The following is a 23,649-nucleotide window of genomic DNA, read 5'->3' as shown; positions in this document are numbered from 1 at the left end:
CACAGTGTGTCTGGGTCCTCTGCCTCGTCTTCCTCATCGCCCTGTAGCTCCTCTGCCTTCTCCTGCTCCTCCTCTCCTGTCACCTGTGTGGAAAAACCACCCATTTCGCTACACATTGCTTGTGCTCCAATGTCCTTCTCCTCCTCCTCCAGTTCAGCCCCCACAGGGCTCATGTGGCTGTGAGATCTAGGCGCCACGTCTCCAGTCCCCTGACCAGCCAGATTTACCAGCATCTGTTCCAGGACATGAAGCAGTGGAATGATGTTGTTCATCCGTAGTCCTGGCGGACTGACAAATAACGTGGCGTCCTCAAAGGGCCTGAGCAAACAGCAGGTGTCACACATGAGTACTCCTGTCCGCTTAGATCATCAAGAAATCGTTGATGGACTTTCTCTGTTCGTATAGTTGGTCCAACATATGGAAAGTGGAATACCAACGGGTGGAAATGTCGCATATCAGCCTATGTTGGGGGATGCCGTTCTGCCACTGCAGCTCAAGGACTGTGTGCTTTGCGGTGTACGAGTTGCTGAAGTTTTCTGGCCATTTTTAGGATGTCTTGTAGATGGGTGGAAGACCTCAGGAACCGCTTGAAAACCTTAGATGAACATGTGTGCCATGCAGGGCGCATGCTCAGTCGTCTTGACGCAGCGCCGACACCATGTTCTTCCCGTTGTCAGTTCACCATGGTTCTGATTTTGAGTTGTCACAGAGAAAGCCAGGATTCGATTTCTTGATGAAGGACACAGAGCCGTTCCTCCCCCTGTGTGACTCCGTTCTCCCAGGCAAAACGAGGTGCAGAACAGCGTGACACCGTTGAGCCTTGCACATGTGATATGCTGGAGGGCCGCTGTGAATTGTCCCTGCCATGGAAGCTGAGGAGACAGTGGAGGATGAGGAGGCAGAGGCTGACATTGTCGCAGGACCAATGGCGTGGAAGCAGAAGCGGCGTCACCTGGCCAAGTTGTCGGTGTGGCTGTGCAGGAACCACATTCACCCAGTGGGCCGTAAAGGACATGTATTGTCCTTGAACGTAGTTACAGCTCCACACGCTGGCACTGCTGTGCACTTTGGCAGACACTGACAGGCTCAAGGACTGGCCCACCTTCTGTTCTACATACGTGTGCAGGGCTGGTACTGCCTTTTTGGCAAAGAAATGATGGTTTGGGACTCTCCACCTCGGCTCTGCACAAGCCATCAGTTTTCTGAAAGGTGCAGAGTCCACCACTTGGAAAGGGAGGGACTGCAGCACCAGCAACTTGGACAGGAACACATTTTTTGCTTCCGCGCCGTTGGATGAGTGCACGCATACTGCTGTCTCTGGCAATCGCTTCAGTGATCATTCTGACGGAATGACGAGGAGTTGGAGGAGCAGGAGCATCAGGACCGGTAGATGATGGGAAGAACAGACAGCTCCTTTCGGCTGAGGTGGTGGAGCTTTGACTGCCTGAAATTGGGTGCAGCATGCCACTGGGTGATGCAGCGGTTGCTGCGGCAGGCTGGACCACCACATCGGAGCCACGGTTCACCACTTTATGGTGACGCTGCAACACTGGCACCCTGGCCACGCTTCACCTTCTGCCCACAGATTCTACATATAGCCATGTTTACCTCCTCCAGCGGCTTAACAAAAAAACTGCCACACTGCCAAGTAGGTGATTTTACCCCCAACACTCCGCACTGACTGCCTGTTACGGATGCTGCTTCTGCGAACCCCTGCACCACTACTTTCCGGGCAGGTAGGCTCCTGCGAAGCGGGTGGTCTACCCCAGGCATGTTTGGCCCCCGACCTCCCACTGCTGACTCCCCGGCCATCTAGCGACTTCTGGCTCCGCTGCTGCCTCACCGGGAATCTGCCACTCTCTTCGCCCGATGATGATGAAGGCCCTATATCACCCGGCTCACAAATGCGATCGGCTATATCCTCATCATCGAGTACTGTCTGCACATCACTGATGTCTCCCTCAACGGTCTATGGGTCAGGAGCCTTACCGCTCGCAACACCAGCTCCCACGCCACTCTCCTCATCATTACTTGCCCGCCTACCGGAGGAAGCAGCAGATGTCTCCTCCACATCTTGGCTGGGCAGTAGCTGCTGACTGTCCTCTAGTAGCTCGTCCTCGCTGTATAGTGGAGCTGAGCCCACAGCATACAATACTTCTCTGATGAAGCCATAGGAGCGAAACCCGGGTCGGGCGGCTAGAGGATATTGGACTTTTTTCATTGATTATTCGCTTGTTTTATCGAATTCTTGTGAGTATAATAAAATCCTTTTTATACGAACATTGACGGTATTTCACTATGGAAGTGACACTCTCTAGGAGCATTGTTTGCATGACGGGACACAGAGGGAGAGAATACCTGACTCTAACTGATGTGTCTTTAACCTGCTTGCACTTGTGAGTATAATTATCGCATGAGTGTAAGATCGATCTAGCGGTATTCACACTATTAGCGCATTTTGGTGTTGCACAGGGTGTAATTTGGAAAATACGTCTGTGGACCCCGGTCTTTTTGTATGGCGATGAGAGGGAATACACCTGGATTCTGAGAGGAGAAAAACGCGCGGTCTAATCCATTTATCTATGCTGAATGTGAACTGAACCACATCACTTTGGAGACTCGCTGCATGTTCCATCTAGTAACGGACTGAAGCAATTTTATTGTATATATAATACTTCTCTGGCTGAGGGAACAGATAAGGACAGAGGCAGGTTGAGGACAGGTGAGGGCACAGTGTCTGCTCCCGGGCCATGCCAACTAAGGGTTGTGCCTGACGAACCCACCGACTCTTGGCTGGAGGTGTCTGCTGTCACTTGCAAAGAAGTTAAAGATCTAGTCAACCGTTCAAGAACCGCTGGGTTTCTGGTCAAGACACGACGCTTGATGACATCGGGAGCTCAGGCCTCTCGCTGCGACTCATGCTGCCACGACCCCTTACTCTGCTGCGACCTCTGCCTGCGCCAGAAACCTTTAGGCCTCTGCCCCTCCCCTGTGCAGGGCCTGGCACTTCTCTGTCTGACATACTGTTAGATCAAATAAATAAATAAAAGGAAATTAAAAACACCCCAAGAAAAGTCTGCAATTTTCTCACTTCACCACACAACAGCTAATCACCCACTTTTTTCCACTAATACAGTACACGCTACAAAAGGCTTTAGAATATATACTGCAACGATGAACGGCAAAATGTATTTTACTTTGCCACTGATACATGACAAAAAGGGCTTTAGAACAGATATTAGTGCATCAATGAACGGCAAATATATATTTTTGCCATTAATACACGCTAAAAAGGGCTGTAGTTTTCGCACTTCACCACACAATGGCTAATAAGCCCTTTTTCCACTAATAAAAGCCAAAAAATGCTTTAGAACATATACTAACTTCACCGCACAAGGGCAAATAAGACGTAGAAATATTTCCCTGTAATAACCCCTGTTAATGGCTGTATCACACAGAACTTGCTCCCCAATAACAAGAACGGTTTGCTGGAATTACAGAGCTGTATAATGGTAATCTGGGTCCGCAGCCAGTGCAGCAAGGTGTAATCGGATTGTTCCTATTACCCAGGCTGTAACCTCCCCTACTGAACGCTGTTCTAAAGAAATACTGTGAAATGATGCCTCCCTATCCTTTCCCTGAACTTCTATTCAGCAAAATAAAAGTTTTCAAGTCCTTTCTATCACTGTCCCCTAGCGCCTGCTGACGTCTCTCCCTGCACTAAGTACACTGGAAAATCGCAGAATCTAAGATGGCTGAGGCTACTTTAGGGCTGTAACATCACAGGGCTGATTGGCTGCATGCATGGCATTATGGGTGATCCCGCCTTCCCAGAGTTCCTTGCTCCATGTCCTCACACGTGCAGCCATTTTAGGAAAAATATTTCGGTGCGAATCTAATAAAACATGAAATTCGGATCAAATTCCACTTTGTCAACTTTGATTCGCTCATCTCTAGAGCAGACTTTATACAGTGATCCAAATACAGTAATGCTTGATCAGTCTCTGCAACTCAGCAATCACACTTGATTGAGTTGAGGACCAGTGATGGTCAGTTCATAGTGTTCGCCAACGAACACATGCGGGCTGCCATCTTTAGTAAGGTAGACTCACCCATTCCGGCGATGCACAGGTAAGCCCTTATCTGTGCCGGTCTGAAATCAAATGCGGTCACCGCATCCCGAACAGCCCGATGAAGGCCCCCGGCGGCTGTTCTCGGAACTGTCTGCTCCCGGTGACTGCATTTGATTTCAGACCGTCACAGGTAAGGGCTTACCTGTGCATTGCCGGAACGGGTGAGTCTACCTTACTAAAGATGGCAGCCCGCATGTGTTCGTTGGCGAACACTGCGAACTGACCATCACTGTTGAGAACAACTTCAGAACAATGTTGTGCTTAGACTCTCCATATACTAAATGTGCTTTTCTTGGGATGTCGTTGTAGGCTACTCCTGTCTCTGGCTGGTTCTGTCACTCTACTGCAAATACTCTACACTGGGACCATGAGACCAGAACTTCTCTAGTGGCTCTGGTTCTCCACTCTGGCTGCTTTGGTCCCCAGGCTTGGCATCTGATTGAGTTACACACAAGCGCACACACTGGAGCAGTATTCCCTGCCCACTTCCTCTAAAGACTAATTCTCCTTCCCTAGCTGTCCTCACCAAGGATTTGGAGCCCCCCTGCTGGAGTTACATGTTATAGCAGCATCTCTGTGTGTGGTATATTTGGGAGGTCAGGCTGAACCAAATTGGCTCCAATTGCCTTGGAAATTGGTATATAACCTCCTCTAGTCTCCTAGGAGTCAGCATTTTTAGGAAAACATGTTATTTCTTTTATTAACATTTTATGAATTTCTGCTTTTTCTACCCTGAACATCCCCCTTCCCCCAAGCTCTGGAATTCAATGCCAGCAATAGTAAATGATGTCTGACGCTGACTTACATAGCTATAGGGAAAAGCACGTATGACGGCGTTATCATACAGCATGTTTAATATCACACCGCTCCGGCACAAGTCTTCTGCTTCTTCATATTCCAAAGATTCCAAAAATTGTCCCTTATCGGGAGCAGATAATGTTTAACCACACACACTGTTATGGGATAAAAATAAATAAATTCTAAAGTGGCTTGTTGGGGGACCAAGGAGCACATTTATTACGGCCAGCGAATTAGATGCTGGTCTTATAAGCCCCTGCGCTGGTGGTGGATCTGCCGCAGTTATGTAGAGGCTCTCTCCATCGCCGCTTCCTTGCTGTCTTATATTTAGACAATTTCTACACCTAAAACAGCTTAGAAAATGGTGAACACACGCCCACTTTTTTTAGACCTGGTGTGAGCAGGGAGAAGTTGCCAATTGCGGTGCAAATTTATGTGTATTTCTGTTTCCTAAATGACTCGCACAAGTGCTGATTGTCGGAAGAAAAAGTGACTCATTGTGAACGAGCCTAAAAAAATATCCCTTTTAATTGGGAACAGCAGCAATGCAGTGTGGATGTGGAGAGGGAAGGTGGGCGTAGTAGTAGTGATAATGGTAGTAGTAGATAGTAGTGGTAATAGTAGCAGCAGTGCAGTTTGGATGAGGGGAGGGTAATAAGAAGCATGTGGAGGCAATAGTAGCGGCAGCAGAAGCAGCATAGCATGGAACATACAAGGCATATGTCGGCTGTCTATGGGTAGTGGTAGTAGATGTGTAGCTATAATAGCAGTGGTAGTAGGGGAGAAGCAGCGAGGAGCAGCAGCCATATAATACATGTTGGCCAGCAGGCAGCAGCAGCCTTACAGAACATGATAGTCGGCAGGCTGCAGCAGTGGCATGATGGAGGCAGCAGCAGCCTTACAGAACATGATGGTCGGCAGGCTGCAGCAGTGGCATGATGGAGGCAGCAGCAGTTGTACAGAACATGATAGTAGGCAGCCGCAGTGGCATGATGGAGGCAGCAGCTGTCCAAAACATGATGGCAGCAACAGTGGCAAGATGTGGCACCACCAGCAAGGCCAGATACATTCATCGGCTTCAACCGGAGAAATGTGAAAATCCTCCCGAATCCAGGCTTGATTCATTTTAAGATACAGTCCCTGACAAAAGTCTTGTCGCTTGTGTACAAATTGACCTGAAGTGCCGCTAAAATATATTTCTAATCAAGATTTTGTTACAAGAAATGGGTCATTTTAATCGCAACAGCTTTTGTAACAAGTTTCAGTGCAAAACGAAACTGACAAAAAGTATTCTAATATTCACAGCTTGGTAAAGCCCATTGAGTAAATTTTTGCCAAGACATAAGTGTTGTCGCCTTGTCATATGAGCTTCACCTGTGACTAATAATGGATCAATTAGGTCTCAGGTGTGTATAAAAAGAACCCCAGTACACTAGACCTTCACATCAACTGCAACTAGACCTCTGCAAACATGCCTAAGATTCACCCGGAGACTAAAGTGTTGATTATCAAGAGGCTGAAGACCAGATCCACTGCTGATGTGGCAGACACCTTCAATGTGTCTCAGTGTCAAGTTCAGAGGATAAAAGATTTGAAGAGACTGGAGACGTTTTGGACAAGGCCAGGTCAGGCCAACCCCACAAGACAAATGCTCAAGAGGACCGTTTGTTGGCTCGAAAATCCAAGGCCAGCCCATTTTCCACTGCAGCAGAGCTCCACGAGACCTGGTCATCTGAAGTCCCTGTGTCAACCAGAACAGTTTGTCGGATTCTGTCTCGAAATGCCTTCCATGGTCGAATCAGTGCCCATAAGCCAGCACTAAACAAAAGACAATTGAAAAACCGTGTGGCATTTGCCAAGGCCCACAGCCTGCTAAAAGGATGGACGCTGGAAAAGTGGCAGAAGGTGGATTTTTCAGATGAATCTTCTGTTGAATTATACCACAGTCGCCGCAAATATTGCAGGACCCGCATGGAGCCGAGATTTACCCAGAAAACAGTGAAGTTTGGTGGAGGCAAAATCATGGTCTGGGGTTACATCCAGTATGGGGATGTGCGAGGGATCTGCAGGGTGGAAGGCAACATCAATAGTCTAAAATACCAAGAAATCTTAGCTACCTCTTATATTCCCAACCATAAAAAAGGCCAAATTCTGCAGCAGGATGGTGCTCCATCGCATACTTCCATCTCCACATCAAAGTTCCTTGCTCCAGGATTGGCCAGCCCAGTCTCCAGACATGAACATCATTGAGCATATGTGGTGTAGGATGAAAGAGGAAGCATGGAAGACGAAACCAAAGAATATTGATGAACTCTGGGAGGCATGCAAGACTGTTTTCTTTGCTATTCCTGATGACTTCATCAATAATTTGTATGAATCCTTGCCAAACCGCATGGATGCTGTCCTTCAAGCTCATGGAAGTCATACAAGATATTACATTTGGATCTCACAGCACCACTACTTAATTTGCTGACATATTTTTGGATTTGCAGTAAAGTTGTTCCATTTCTGTATAGGCGACAAAACTTTTGTCTTGCCAAAATTTGACCTTTCTGTCAAATTAAATTGATTAAATGATAAATCTTTTTTCAGTGAAACTAATTTATTTCAGTGCATTAAACATCATTTGGGAGGGCTTTAGCTTTTCATATGAGCTATTTCTAACACCAATTGATTCATTAAAAGTCAGGTTAATAGGAGTTTCTACAAAATAGAGAAGCGACAAGACTTTTGTCAGGGACTGTAAGTGATGTTTTGGACACTGGCGGAGGTCAACTTGGTCCATTTTGGTGTCACCATCCCTCTGTGGTTCTGAAAGCCCTCTCCGAGATGACTGTGGGATGGGCAAGAAAGAAAGGAGATTGTTCTGTGCCAGTTTGGGCCACTGTTCCAGTCTGCCTGCCCAGAAATCCATGGGGTCATGGAACAGGGTATTAATACTACTAGTGTCCGTAAGGACTAATTTACACCCCTTGTTCCTACACTATTATTGCACTAAGACTTAACTTTTAATTTGTTTTCTATGAATAAACAGTTGTTAAAAAAGTGATTTTAAAACTCTAGCTAGTCACTCGGTTTACTCTATCCAGTATTACTGTATATCCCTGCTATTCATTCATATCCAGGATGGATACATTGTTTCCTTACTGGCTGCGTGCTGCCAGGTTCCATCGGGTACAATGTTTCAAATTGAGCTATTCTATCTGTTTCGGCTAAATTCTTCTAAATGCAGTTCATAGTGGCTGCACCAAGTGCTTGCTATGTTAAAACTAATAAGCGGCACTGCCCCCCGACATGTTTCGCCGAGTACCGACGTCTTCAGGGGTTAGGTCAGTATTTGAGCTTGCTCGTTTATCGGCAAATTATATAGCCTCTGTTGACATGTCATCAGTGATGACATATACAGACTCCGACAAATAGAAGAGGACCGAAATAGGTAAGAGATGACGAAAGAGGGGAAGTTCTCCACTGCCACCAATGATATTGGAGGTTCCCTGACGTCACACGTTCCTATTGGACATGATGTGGATAGGCCCCCACTTGTCTGACCCAGACATGTCAACAGAGGCTATATAATTTGCCGATAAACAAGCGTGCTCAAACACTGCCCTAACCCCTGAAGACGCCGGTACTCGGCGAAACATGTCGGGGGGCAGCGCCACTTATTAGTTTTAACATAGCAAGCACTCGGTGCAGCCACTATGAACTGCATTTAGAAGAATTTAGCCGGAACAGATAGAATAGCTCAATTTGGAACATTGTACCCGATAGAATCGGGCAGCGCACAGCCAGTAGGGAAACAATGTGACTAGCTAGAGTTTTAAAATCACTTTTTTAACAACTGTTTATTAATAGAAAACAAATTAAAAGTTAAGACTTAGTGCAATAATAGTGTAGGAACAAGTGGTGTAAATTAGTCCTTACGGACACTAGTAGTATTAATACAATAAGTATAAACACCGTTTCCTCCACCATAGGGGAAAATTAGTGAGTTATTGAAATGGAACAGGGTATGCACTGTAGGTAGGCCTAAACCTGGGTGTTGAGGCGGTGGGTCTCGGCTTGCTGATTGGCCTCAGCCTGGCGCAGCATGTGAAAAGGCCTTTGCTGAGCAGACTGTACTGGCTGCTATGGCTTCTGCTGCTTGTGGCGGTGGGAGGGTGGTGAGTGTGCAGGGGCAGAGAGGGCCTCCCTTTCAGACACTATGGCGTCAGGCGCCTGCTCACCGAAAGCTGCGGCAAGCTGTGTGCAACGTGTTTCCTGGTTATAACGTAATTTGATCTTACTTTCGGAGGGAGGAAAACGTTTCCCAATTTTGCTTTCATAGCGAGTGTCTAAAAGCATGAATATCCGGTAATCATCAGACCGCTTGATGTCAGTGTTACGTCTGTCATGGTAGTAATCAAGCAAGCATACAGGTCACCATTCTGGCCAGCGTGCCCGAGGAGCCAGTTCTTTCCATCTCCGCCCCCCACTGAGACGATTGGGTGTCCTGGTTGGTGTCACCACCGTCGTCATCATTCTTTGACTCCTCCAACTCTGACTCCTCTTCCTGCTCCAGTGACAGCACCTCCTCCCCCATGGGAGTTTCTCATTGAGGGCACCCAACAGCTACAGGGCGGACAGCAAGATGCGTTAGCCGTTCTTCATCCTCCTCCTTCGTCCTGTTGCTTGAGCGACAGTCTCTCTTCAAAAATACATTTGAGGGGGATGAGGGACAACTACAGTATAACTGGCATGAGCTGCCACTGCCCGACCTGGAAACCACACATGCTTCCTGCTGCTGAGGCAGTCTGGTGAATGACTAAATTGTTCACGGCTTTCCACTGCTCGTACAGACGCTTGAGCATGTGCAGTGTCGAATTCAAGCAAGTTGGAACGTTGCAGATAAGGTGGTGTAGCTGCAGGCCATTCTGACGCAAGTCCAGGAGAGCGTTCCTCACCACGTAAGAATGGCTGAAAAGCGGGACCGTCTCCTGGACATTTCCAGCACCTTGTGGCAAGCCACAGCCAGTGCGATGTTTGCTTCTCGATGTACTTTAGCGACTGCTCGCCTCTGTGGCTACTCTTGCCCAGACCGATCAGCTGCAAACATGGCGTGGCATCGCTTGATGAGACGTGTGATAGCGACGCTGTGCCCTACTGCTGGGAAGCTTATGTGCCCCCTTCCTAAAGACTGTATTTTTGCTAAAAATGGCAAAAAGAAAAATAATATCCTTGCAGGTGGCTACTTTTGATGTTCTGCTACAACTGTTATAAGGCATTAATTGCACTTGGAAGCTTTTCCTGCCTCCCTATTCTACACACAATTATTCTTCTTTGTAATTCTAGCCTTTCCTTCATAAGCTCACCCCCCCCTTCATTGACTGATTTATTTTTTATTTGCACTCAGGGGAGATGCGGAGACAGTGCAATCAAGAACGAAACCGGCGGCAAGGACCAGGTAAGAGAACCAGGGGTTCTCCGGGAATTAAGAAAATGAGAATGCTTAAATATGACTTTATTATAAATATATTCTCAAATACCTTTCATTAGTTACAGTATAATGGCTTGTTTTGTCTGGGGAGCGATCGTTAGGAGAATTAAAATGGCCGCCGTCCTATTAATACACACAGAACCTGTCCTAATCACACAGAAGGACAAGTTACTTCAGAGCACTGAGGTAAAGAGCTGCCTCATCCTCCTCTCTGCTCTGCTCGTCAGGGATTATGGTCCTGAATACAGATGATAAGACAGTAACTTGTCCTGCTGTGTGATTAGGACAGGTTCTGTGTGTAGTAATGGCCATTTTAATTCTCCTAATGATCACTCCCCGGACAAAACGAGCCGTTATAACTAATGAAAGATATTTGGGAATGTGTTTATAATAAAGTAATAGTTAAGTATTTTCATTTTCTTAATTCCCCGAGGACCCCTTAAAGCAGGGCTCGACAAATCCCAGGCGCCAGGTCGCCATGGCGACCAGGAATTTAGTCCTGGCGCTTGGGTATTTGTCAGTCCGTTTTCAAAGGTGCCCGGGCGATGGGTGCGGAGCTGCCGTTCTGTCCGGAGGCAGCACTGTTTGAAATAGCTCCGTCACAGCACACAATAGCAGAGACGCTGGCAGCAGGGAGGGGAGGGGCTCGGGAGGAGTGTAATCTGATCCTAGAGTGGAAGCTGCTTCTGCCAGCCCCTCCCCTCCCCGCCCACCAACCAATCAGAGCTGAGGCAATGCAAGCACTAGCAGCTCTGAGCCCGAGTCACTGACACAAGTACAGGAGGGAGTCTAAAAGTAAGAATCGAATGAGTCACAGGTTAAAAGAATCTAAAGATCCGATTAGTTAGTGACTCATTCGATTCTTTGAGTTAAAAGAACAGTCAGTCAGACTCTAGAACAGGTTACACTGAGGCTGTCGCTGATGCTTTTGCAGACGTGATCAGATTAAGGGACAGGAGCAGAGAGATGAGAGAAGTGACAGATGACACAGAGTTTAGATTACAGTTTGAATTAACCCTTTAGGATCAAATTGGCTTCTCAAGGAGATCTATATGTTAAAGGCATCCCTTCTTCTGTCTCATTCAGTAGCTATAGAACTAAGGGTACTTTCACACTTGCAGCAGGATGGATCTGGCAGGCTGTTCACCCCTGTCAGATCCGTCCTTCCGCTGTTTCGCCGTACCACCGCCCCGTCCCCATTGACTATAATGGGGGCAGAGCTCTGGTGCAGCACGGCAGTGCATGGTGAAAGGCCGCCGAACTAAAAGTACTGCATGTCCAACTTTTTAGTCCGGCGGCCTCTCACAGCGAACTGCCGTGCTGCGTCGGAGCTCCACCCCCATCCCCATTATAGTCAATAGGGTCCGGGGATGGAGCGGCGGTATATGTAACATGGTATACAGCATTATTGGGGGGGCTCTATGGAGAAGTGGGGGGGGGGCACTATGGGGGCACCTACTAGGGGCTTTATGACGCGGCTCTGCCTGGCTCCTAACTTTTTTAGCTGGCTCCTAGATTCCAAGGAAATTTGTCAAGCCCTGCCTTAAAGTCCTAAAACAGGCCACTCACTTAAGCAGTCAATGACAACCTGCTACAATTTCCGACTACCATTCTGCTCCCCCAACTCATCCTCTAGTAGTCCCCTTGCTGACACCTCGTGGAGCACATTAGCGGGGGCATAGTAAGGGTCTGACATGTAGCATATAGAATGCACCATATAGTGATCTACAGGGAAGTGGTAGCGGTCACCCATGGCTTGTCGAGGGCATTGGTGACAATGGTTTGAGAGATCTCCCAGTGCCCCCTTATTAGTGATGCTGCCACAATTATTTACTTATAATTCCTGATTCTTACGTGCAGTTATGTGTTGTCTTTAATAAACATCTGACAGCAGGATTAACCCCATTATACCAGCCTTACTGCTGGACCATACTGAGTGAAATGACCCCTATTGTTAAAATGCTTTGCCCGGTTTTTGAGAAATCTGCAGTAGATGTCATATGCTAATGAGGTGTTCAGTGCACTGAGGGCTGGGTTTAGCCCTTCAGAGCACTACATCCCCACTGCCCCCTGTCACTCCCTCCTCCCTTTGATTGACAGGACCAGGCATCCAAATTATCATCCTGTCTGGCCCTTTAGTCTTGTATATGATACACATAATTGTCACAACTAGACAGCTGAGAAGCTCTGACAGGAGCTTTCCAGATCCTCCTCCTTGAGTTTCTTTGTTTTGGTTAAGTTCCTCATCTCGTTAGTCTATCTCAGCTGTCATGCAGTTGGACTGATTGCTTCCCTTTAAGTTCCTCCCCATGATGCATTAGGTTGTGGCTTATACAACTTCCTGGAGTGTGTGTCCATGCTGTTTCTATTCCCCAGTCCTCTGCAAGATAAGTGCTGTTCCTTTATTTGTGATTTTCTGTCTGCTGGATTTTCAGGTGACCCTGACTCCCTCCGTGTCTTGTGTAGGGAGCCGGTGGTCGTGTCCCCTCACTATTGTAGGGTCTTCAGGTATTAGATAGCCGAGGTATGTGGATATGCGCCCATCCACCTTTGGGGTGTTCGCATAGGCTGAGCAATTAGGGAGAGTGGCAGGTCTCATGTAGGGGTCTCCCTTTTGTTCCTTAGTTGTGGATCCAGTGAGTCATTAATTGTATTGCATTGTCTTGTTTCCTGTACACCATCCGTGACATTATAAGCCGCCAAAACCGTCTCAAGCATGGATCCGATTTCACTTTTGGCTGAGCGCTTCCAGGGTCTTTCATTGGAGGTGATCTCCGTAAGACTTTTTCTCAGTTTCAAGTGACCGGTTCAGCTTGCGTTCATGGAGTTTGTTCTGAGCCTAAGATCTCGCTCCCGGATACGTTCTCCGGGGGTAGTGAGTATTTTGTGCGTTTTAGAGAGGCTTGCAAACTCCATTTTCACCTTCTTCCCCATTCCTCTGGTGATGAAGAACGGAGGGTGGGGATCATTATATCGCTGCTCAGGGGTAACGCTCAATCCTGGGCCTTTTCGCTGCCGGAGGGGGCACGGCCCCTCCGTTCAGTGGATGAATTCTTTTTAGCCCTGGGTCAGATATATGATGATCCGGATCGTATTGCTCTGGCTGAGTCTAGACTACGTCTGTTATGCCAGGGTAAACAATCCGCAGAGATATACTGCTCAGAATTTCGGAGATGGGCAGCAGATACGGGTTGGAATGATGCTGCACTCCGAAGTCAATTTTGCTATGGTCTTTCAGAGGGATTGAGAGATGCATTTGCCTTTCATGAGAGACCTACCTCCTTGGATTCTGCTATGTCTCAGGCCGTTCGTATTGACAGGCGTCTTAGAGAGGAGAGATCTCTCCTTCCTGTCATACTCAGTCCCGGGACAGTGCAGCGGTCTCTTTCTGTGCGCAGGGGTCTGTCGCTGTCAGCCCCTTCTGAGCAGGAGCCCATGCAGCTGGGGTTGATTGCCTCTGACAATAGAGGATTCAGCCCGCATGGGAGGGTTTGTTTTTGTTGTGGAGGTATAAATCATTTGGCAAATGTTTGTCCCTCTAGGAGATTCAGGCAGTCTTCTGGGAGTAATAAAGAAACAAAAAGGAAAAAATCTTTTAAAAATGTTCCGTCTGTTACTATTGGCAGGGTTGAGGCGGAAATTGAAGGTTTTCCGTTTGCTTGTAGTTCCCGTTTTGTCCTGCCTGCTAGGGTGGCGCTAGAGAGCAAGAGAATTTTTTGTGAGATTTTTGTGGATAGTGGAGCAGCGCTCAATCTCATTGATAATCAATTTGCAATAACTCATGGTTTCCAGGTATGCACTTTGGGAAAGGATATTCCTGTTTTTGCTATTGATTCCGCTCCACTTTCTCAGAAATCATTAAAGGGCATAGTTCACAATATTCGTTTAATTGTGAGTGATGCTCATGTTGAGGATATGTCATGTTTCGTCCTTAGCGGTTTGCCTACTCCTCTAGTGTTGGGGCTACCCTGGCTCACTAAACATAACCCCACCATTGATTGGCAAGCGAGGCAAATAAATGGTTGGAGTGACTTTTGCAGAGAGAATTGCCTCATAACATCTATTTCTGAGGTTTCTACTAAAACTGTACCATCTTTCCTCTCTGAATTTTCGGATGTCTTCTCTGAGAGTGGAGTTCAGGATTTGCCCCCGCACAGGGAGTACGATTGCCCTATTAATCTCATCCCAGGCGCCAAACTGCCTAAATCTTGTTTATACAATCTTTCCCAACCTGAGAGGGTCGCTATGCGTGCTTATATCTCTGAAAGTCTGAGAAAAGGACACATACGACCCTCGAAGTCACCTGTTGCCGCTGGTTTTTTCTTTGTTAAGAAAAAAGATGGTTCTTTAAGACCTTGTCTGGATTTCAGGGAGCTGAACAGTATCACTATTCGTGACCCTTATCCGCTTCCTCTGATCCCGGACCTGTTTAACCAGGTTGTTGGGGCTAAAGTCTTTTCCAAATTAGACCTAAGAGGGGCATACAACCTGGTCAGGGTCAGAGAAGGAGACGAATGGAAGACGGCTTTCAATACCCCTGAGGGCCATTTTGAGAATTTGGTTATGCCTTTAGGTTTGATGAATGCCCCAGCCGTTTTTCAGCATTTCGTGAACAGCATTTTTTATCATTTAATGGGAAAATTTGTATTAGTCTATTTGGATGACATTTTGATTTTTTCTTCTGATTTCAAGACTCATAAGGAACACTTACGTCAGGTCTTGCTCATCCTGCAGGAGAATAAATTATACGCGAAACTGGAAAAATGTGTGTTTGCGGTTCCAGAAATTCAATTTCTGGGGTTTCTTCTCTCCGCTTCTGGTTTTCGCATGGACCCCAAGAAGGTCCGCGCTGTGCTTGAGTGGGAGCTTCCTGAGAATCAGAAGGCGCTGATGCGTTTTTTGGGCTTTGCCAATTATTACAGGAAATTTATTTTTAATTATTCCTCTGTTGTTAAACCACTCACTGATATGACCAGAAAGGGGGTAGATTTTTCTTCCTGGTCGGTAGAGGCGTGTAAGGCCTTTTCTAATATCAAGGAGAGTTTTGCTTCCGCTCCCATCCTGGTACAACCTGATATTTCGTTACCCTTCATAGTTGAGGTTGATGCTTCTGAGGTAGGGGTGGGTGCGGTCTTGTCTCAGGGTTCCTCTCCTGCCAAATGGCAACCATGTGCCTTTTTCTCGAAGAAACTCTCCTCCGCAGAGAGGAATTATGATGTGGGAGATAGGGAATTGTTGGCCATCAAGTTGGCTTTTGAGGAATGGCGCCATTGGCTAGAGGGAGCCAGACACCCTATTACCGTGTTTACTGACCATAAAAATCTCGCCTACTTGGAGTCAGCCAAGCATCTGAACCCGAGACAGGCCAGATGGTCTTTGTTCTCTTCAAGGTTTAATTTTGTTGTCACGTTCCGCCCCGGGGGTTAAGAATGTGATGGCAGATGCCCTGTCACGTTGTTTTCCCGGGTCCCATTTTGGCTGAAGGTGTGATGGTCTCTGCTCTTTTTCCTGAATTGGAGGCAGAGGTGCAGGCAGCCCAGTCAGAGGCTCCTGATCTTTGTCCTCCTGGGAGGTTGTTTGTGCCTCTCGCTTTGAGACACAAGATTTTTAAGGAACACCACGATACGGTCCTTGCTGGGCACCCGGGGGCAAGAGCCACACTGGATCTCATCGCTCGGAGATTCTGGTGGCCTGCGCTTCGTAAGTCGGTTGAGGGTTTTGTGGCAGCTTGTGAGACTTGCGCTCGTGCCAAAGTCCCTCATTCACGGCCATCAGGTCCTCTCCTTCCCTTACCCATTCCTTCCTGTCCTTGGACACATCTGTCCATGGACTTCATAACGGACTTGCCTCGTTCCTCGGGGAAGACTGTGATTCTGGTGGTGGTGGACCGTTTTAGCAAAATGGTGCATTTCATCCCTTTTCCTGGTTTGCCCAATGCTAAGACGCTGGCGCAGGCATTTATTGACCACATTGTCAAATTGCATGGTATTCCTTCAGACATAGTCTCTGATAGGGGCACTCAGTTTGTTTCCAGATTCTGGAAGGCTTTCTGTTCTCGCTTGGGGGTTCGGTTGTCATTCTCTTCTGCTTTCCACCCGCAGTCGAATGGCCAGACAGAGCGCGTCAATCAGAATCTGGAGACATATCTGCGCTGTTTTGTGGCGGAGAATCAGGAGGATTGGTGTTCTTTTTTGCCCCTTGCTGAGTTTGCTTTAAATAACCGTCGTCAGGAGTCCTCTGATAAGTCACCATTTTTTGGTGCATATGGGTTTCATCCGCAGTTTGGGACTTTCTCAGGAGAGGGGTCTTCTGGTTTACCTGATGAGGACAGATTCTCCTCGTCTTTGTCATCTATTTGGCAAAAGATTCAGGATAATCTAAAGAGCATGAGTGAGAGATATAAGCGTGTGGCAGATAAGACACGTGTGCCTGGTCCGGACCTGAATGTTGGTGATCTGGTGTGGTTGTCCACTAAGAATATCAAATTGAAGGTTCCCTCCTGGAAGTTGGGTCCTAGGTTTATTGGGCCTTACAAGATCCTGTCTGTCATCAATCCTGTTGCCTACCGTCTTGATCTTCCTCAGACTTGGAAGATCCATAATGTTTTTCATAAGTCCTTATTGAAACCTTATGTTCAACCTATTGTACCCTCGCCTTTGCCTCCTCCTCCGATTATGGTTGATGGAAATCTTGAATTTCAGGTCTCTAGGATTGTGGATTCTCGTCTTGTCCGCGGTTCCCTCCAGTACCTCGTTCATTGGGAGGGTTATGGTCCTGAGGAGAGGATGTGGGTCCCAGTGACGGACATTAAGGCCACTCGTCTCATCAGGGCTTTCCATAGGTCCCATCCTGAGAAGGTGGGCCCTGAGTGTCCGGAGTCCACTCGTAGAGGGAGGGGTACTGTCACAACTAGACAGCTGAGAAGCTCTGACAGGAGCTTTCCAGATCCTCCTCCTTGAGTTTCTTTGTTTTGGTTAAGTTCCTCATCTCGTTAGTCTATCTCAGCTGTCATGCAGTTGGACTGATTGCTTCCCTTTAAGTTCCTCCCCATGATGCATTAGGTTGCGGCTTATACAACTTCCTGGAGTGTGTGTCCATGCTGTTTCTATTCCCCAGTCCTCTGCAAGATAAGTGCTGTTCCTTTATTTGTGATTTTCTGTCTGCTGGATTTTCAGGTGACCCTGACTCCCTCCGTGTCTTGTGTAGGGAGCCGGTGGTCGTGTCCCCTCACTATTGTAGGGTCTTCAGGTATTAGATAGCCGAGGTACGTGGATATGCGCCCATCCACCTTTGGGGTGTTCGCATAGGCTGAGCAATTAGGGAGAGTGGCAGGTCTCATGTAGGGGTCTCCCTTTTGTTCCTTAGTTGTGGATCCAGTGAGTCATTAATTGTATTGCATTGTCTTGTTTCCTGTACACCATCCGTGACAATAATACTTTACAGATTTCTCAAAAACGGGGTAAGGGATTTGAGCAAGAGAGCAGTCATTTCACTCAGTGTGATCAACTCTAACAAGCAATGGGCCTGGTTTAATGGGGTTGATCCTGCTGACATATGATTTTATGCAGATTATTGTATCCAAAGGCAAGACTAGATTCTAATAGAGAATGATAATCCATCCTTACACTGGCTCCATAGCCATCTCTTCCTTATACATCACTGCACTGTTCCTCTCCACTGTGCATGTAGCTGTCGGGAAGACGGGCACCACCTAATAGCCGCAGGTCTGTTTATGATTCTTTACTGTTGTCGGCTTCAACACAGAAGTGGAAAACTGCAAGAGAACAGCCTGGGGGCCGCCATGATGCTCTAGAGGTCCCTGCTCTCAGGTCTAATGTTATTGATCTGCTCTGCGCCAGTGTCTTAGTCAGTTATGAACTTTGCTGCCTGCCTTCAATTTGTACGGAATGTGTTTTATATTTATAAAATATCAATGTCATATACAAAATTCTATAATTTAAAAATAATTTAAAACATTTGTATTCTTGGCAGGTGATCGGATATCTTCAGATTATAATGGAGAAGATCCGGGTGTCACATTACATACATATGAAGAACGTGCCATTATCCCAGATGTACTTTTGGACCTTCACAGCAAAAACCTATCCTCTAAAGTTTTAAAACAAATCCGATCTTCTGATTCATCACAGACTCTTACACAGAAAAGAAGTCACAGAAGGGATGCGGGAGCCCAAAGAGCTCAGAAAGGGAAGAAGTCGCATTCATGTTCAGAATGTGGCAAGTGTTTTATTAAGAAATCAAATTTTGAGATCCATCAGAGAATTCACACAGGGGAGAAGCCGTTTTCATGCTCAGAATGTGGGAAACAATTTACTCACAAATCAACTTTTGAGAACCACCAGAGACGTCACACAGGGGAGATGTTGTATTCATGTTCCGAATGTGGGAAATGTTTTACTAAAAAATCATATTTTGAGACCCATCAGAGAAGTCACACAGAAGATAAAACGTTTTCATGTTCAGAATGTAAGAGATATTTTACTCACAAATCATCTCTTGAGAGGCATCAGAGAGTTCACACAGGGAAGAAGCTGTATTCATGTTCAGAATGTGGGAAATGTTTTACTAAAAAATCTAATTTTGCGACCCATCAGAGAATTCACACAGGGGAGAAGCCGTTTCCATGCTCAGAATGTGGGAAACATTTTTCTCACAAATCAACTCTTGAGGCCCATCAGAGAATTCACACAGGGGAGAAGCCGTATTCATGTTCAGAATGTGGAAAATGTTTTACCCAGAGTTCACTTCTTGTTAGACATCAGAGAATTCACACAGGAGAGAAGCTCCCCTGTTCAGAATGTGGAAAATGGTTTACTGACAAATCAAATCTTGAGAGACATCAGAGAATTCACACAGGGGAGAAACCGTATTTATGTTCAGAATGTGGGAAATGTTTTTGCATGAAATCAGAACTTCTTTTGCATAGGAGATTTCACACTGGAGAGAAGCCATTTCCGTGTAAAGAATGTGGGAAATGTTTTACTCAGCAATCAGCCCTTGTTAGACATCAGAGAACTCACACAGGAGAGAAGCCGTATTCATGTTTACAATGTGGGAAATATTTTACTCAGAAATCAGTTGTTCTTAAACATCAGAGAATTCACACAAGGGACAACCAGTTCTAGCTCCTTCTCAAAATTCACCATACATGTACATGTATTATAAATGTATTTAAAGATGACATCTGCTCAAGAGATAATCAAGTGCCATAGCTGGTGGATGCATGCTGTTTTACACAGCAGATACCCACTGGCAGTGTCCATAATTAAAAACAACTCTACACTTAACCCCTCAGATGCCATGGTCAGTTGTAACCATAGAATCTGAGCCGTACAGCCCCCTATGACAATATTGTGGAATCATTTGGTTGCTATAGCATCTGATACCTTGTGAAGGTTCCTAGGCTTGTTCCTATTGAGCCCTTCCTGTGGCAGGAGTTAATAGGAACACATTGATGATGAACCATTGCAGTCTGACTGCGATCTAATGATCGAATGTTCAAGTCCACTAGTGGGGGCCAAAAATAAAGTTGCAAAATATAAATAAATCTATATTTATATATAATAAATACGAGAACCAAAAGAATTAGGAATTTAAATCACCCCCTTTACCCTTGTTACGTAAAAATTATTAAAAGAAATTAAAAATGATTGGTATCGCTGTATCTGAAAATACACAAATTTTTTAAATAAAAGTTTATTCTTTGTACAATAAGCGCTGTAATGTAGTTGGTAAGACAAAAAAAAAAGACCATCGTTCATCCAGTTCAGCCTATTGTTCTGCAAAGTTGATCAAGAAGAAGGCAAAAAACTCTCACGATTTAGAAGCCAACTTTCCTCATTTTGGGGAAAAGCATTCCTACCCAACTCCACTCAGCCATCAGAATGTCTCCCTGGATCAACAACCGTTCTCCAGAAATCTAATAACTATAACCTGTAATATTACACTCCAGAAATACATCCAGGCGCCTCTTCACAACCTCTGGCAGAGAGCTCCACAGTCTCCCTGCTCTTACATTAAAGAACCCCCTTCTGTGTTGATGGAGAAACCTTTCCATTAGACTCAGACACCACATTAGGACTTCTGATGGAGAACTATTATCTTATAAGTTACATTGCGTGTCACCAAACATACAGGAGAATACAGCACTACATACCTTTTACTAGGGATGTCCCGATATAATTTTTTTAAGACCGAGTACCGATACTTTTATTTAAGTACTCACTGATACCAATTATAACAGCCGCGCAGTTGCTGATGGCAATGAAAAAAATTAAAGCTGGAATTTGGTTGCTTTGGACAACTGCTTTACTTTTCCTTTGTAGAAGAGTTAATAAATGGGCACATATTACAGTGTTTCCCAACCATTGTGCCTCCAGCTGTTGCAAAACTGCAACTCCCAGCATCCCGGAAATGCTGGGAGGTGTAGTTTTGCAACAGCTGGAGGCACACTGGTTGGGAATCGCTATTATATGCCCATTCCCCCCCCCCCCCTTCCACCTTATTTTATATTGAATGTTTGAACATGAAATGGAGAGAAATTAACTGAATTCCTCTTCCATTTCATGCACCATACCCACCTGGCTGCTGTAATCCTTCCCATGAGATGCACCAGAGTACTGGGAGGAAGTGGCTTTAAAGGGAACCTGTCACCTGGAAAACACATATTAAACCAACCACAGTACCTTAAAGTATCCCCCAGTGTGTTGCTAATCATGATTTGTCTCCTCATATTTGTTAAAATCGCAGTTTTAATGTCTGTTGGCACCTTCTCCAAGTCGGGTTTGAAGTCAAGGGGGCAGCGGCCTCCTTGCTTCAAGTCACGATGAGCCCGCCCCTTACCCCTCCTCTACATTGTGATGGATATCTTGCCGTGACGCTGGGACCAAGCTCTTCTCGCGCATGCGCTGCCTGTTACAGCACGATCCCGGCTCCCTCACTCAACGCCTTCATTTTGCAGACCACGCATGCACCGTTCAGTTCCATCGCGCCCGGCAGTCGCTTCTCGTCCTTAGCGTGAGCGTGATCACTGGCTTGTGTTCTCCAGCGCCTGAAGCCAGTGATCACTCTCACGCTAAAGACGAGAAGCGACGGCCGGGCGCGAGCGCGATGAAACTGAACGGCACATGGCCAGTCTGCAAAATGAAGGCGGTGAGTGAGGGAGCCGGAATCACTGCAAGATGTCATCTGGGATGATAATATGGGACCCGCTGCTGCACGGCCATCAGGTATTGGCAGTGGTATCGGCGACATTTGCACGAGTACAAGTACTCGTGCAAATATCCGGTATCGATACTGGTATCGGGGCATTCCTACCTTTTACGTCCAGTGACATCTCCTATGATGTTCTCTTTTAATCATCTTCTTCATTCAGGTCAGACCACCATGATGACTTCTTTCTGCCATGTCTTATCTCTGCAGAGTTTATCACACAAACATCTTGGGTTCCTACGTTCCTTCATCTTCTGCACATCCCATTCTGCCACCCCAATACTGTGCTTACTGTGTTCCCCAATACCGTTCTGCAGAAACATCCTCCCCCCCCCCCCCTGAAAATACTATGCCACACAAATTCAATAATTATTGCCACACAGTGCCCTCAAAAATAATTGTTTGGGGGTGGTGAAGCCTTACTGTGATGGCTGTCTGAGTAGAAAAGCTCGATCAGCCATTAGAAGTGAGCAAACACCCTCCAAATGGTTAAAATCGCCCCAGGGACTTGCTTGATACCCCTAAATAACATGAAATGCAGACGGACTGGGATAAATTCCTCCACAAGGAGGTGGCTCCTAGCTCTGGTAAAGATGGTGATGCTTCTCAACTGGAAGCCAGAAGATGACTCTGATGGCGCGACAGGAGACACTCCAATGTCTCTGGAAGGTGATACCTAATATCTCCCTCCTTTCTTAAGAAAACTCTCTTACAAGCATTGAATCCAGGTATGAAGAACTTGTGCGAGGTTAAGGCTGACATTAGGCACATTGATCAGAGAGTGGAGAACATGGTCACAGATTCTTTTAGCTTTTGTGACTCTGTGGGCCACAGGCTTTGGGTACAGGATACACATTTGAGTAGGGCATTTATGCTCATTGAGGATATGGGGTCGCTTTTCAACTGTATGTGGAAGTTTGTCCGCCCCTGCCCAAATGTATATGGAATATCGTGAATAATAAAGGAAAGTGATTCTACGGTGGTGAGTGCCGCCTACTATTTTCTACTACTTTTTGGACTCATTGAGGATATGGAGAATTGCAGCAGGAGAAAAAAAATCATTAAGGCACACCCAAAACATGCTGACAAATCCCTGCAAGCCGTAGCTTTGGATATCTTTGCTGGGTGCTTCGAATGTAGTCATAGTGGGGATACCTCAGGCCCTCAGACCTAGACCTAAGAACACCATTCTATCCATCTCTATCAAGATATCGCTGCTACCACTCTGGTGAACAGGCGCCTCATGCATCCTCTTCTCATAAAGCTGTATGAGCTTAAACTCCAGTACCACTGGCTATATCCTTTCGCCCTACCTGTGAACAAATATGGTCCAAAAATTGCCATTCACATCCTTAATGACTTGTCGGAGACCTGGGAGAAGCTTGAAATATCACTTTTTGAAATCCCATCTTGGATGCCTACCCAGGAAGATCTGAGGCTGACTATCTTACCTCGTTTTGGCTCCTGGTCAGTTCATACTAAGGCAAAGTCTCCCAAGGCCAAGATGGCAAAGACCAGACCCCTAATGGACACTGACATTTGAGTATCTTGAGGGTGTGGGAGACTATATTACAACGGGTCTCTCCAATGTGCTTCATTCTGAGCTAGTCTCTGTAATTGGGCTCCTATGCTTAGGTTAAACATTTCCCTGTAATGTATATACTGTTTTAAATCCAGTTTTAGATGTTCAGCAAGCCTTGCACACTGGTAGCCACTGCAGATGCCAATCAGGCTGAAACTAGTTGCAGTACAGGGCTTTTCTTTTTCATAGTTTTCTCTCTCCGTTTCTGTGTTTTTTCCACTTTTCCTTATTCTGTATGCTCATATGTACTTTTGTATCTCTGGCTGGGATCAGCGCTGAGCGTCAACACCCCAACGGCTAGACTTAAGATAAGATAAATGGCACAGTTTATTTGCCCTTTTTTTTGCAATTGTTCTCCTCCTTCATTTTGAAAAAGAGGAAGCCTAGGTTTCTTTTCCATTTCCTGTCACACGAAAAAAAGTGAGCGG

General features: G+C 46.2%; 1 protein-coding gene across 2 annotated transcripts in view; it reads left to right on the top strand.

The window, feature by feature from the left end:
• The window catches only part of LOC121000855 (zinc finger protein OZF-like), a 43,726-nt gene extending 23,684 nt beyond the window's left edge, over window positions 1-20,042 (top strand). Inside the window, exons 3-4 of one of the 2 annotated variants that reach the window (XM_040431587.1) lie at window positions 10,324-10,374; window positions 18,400-20,042. In XM_040431587.1, the coding sequence (XP_040287521.1) occupies window positions 10,329-10,374; window positions 18,400-19,553 (1,200 nt within the window). In that variant the 5' untranslated portion in view covers window positions 10,324-10,328 and the 3' untranslated portion in view covers window positions 19,554-20,042. Of the gene's footprint in view, window positions 1-4,442; window positions 4,602-10,323; window positions 10,375-18,399 lie in introns of those variants that run through there. The other variant, XM_040431588.1, reaches the window with a different exon arrangement.
• The last annotated feature ends 3,607 nt before the right edge of the window (window positions 20,043-23,649 follow it).

The sequence above is a fragment of the Bufo bufo genome, chromosome 5, assembly GCF_905171765.1.
Source record: "Bufo bufo chromosome 5, aBufBuf1.1, whole genome shotgun sequence".
NCBI lineage: Eukaryota > Metazoa > Chordata > Amphibia > Anura > Bufonidae > Bufo > Bufo bufo.
The sequence above is the reverse complement of the archived record's forward strand: the minus strand, read 5'-3'. Positions and strand labels throughout refer to the sequence as shown.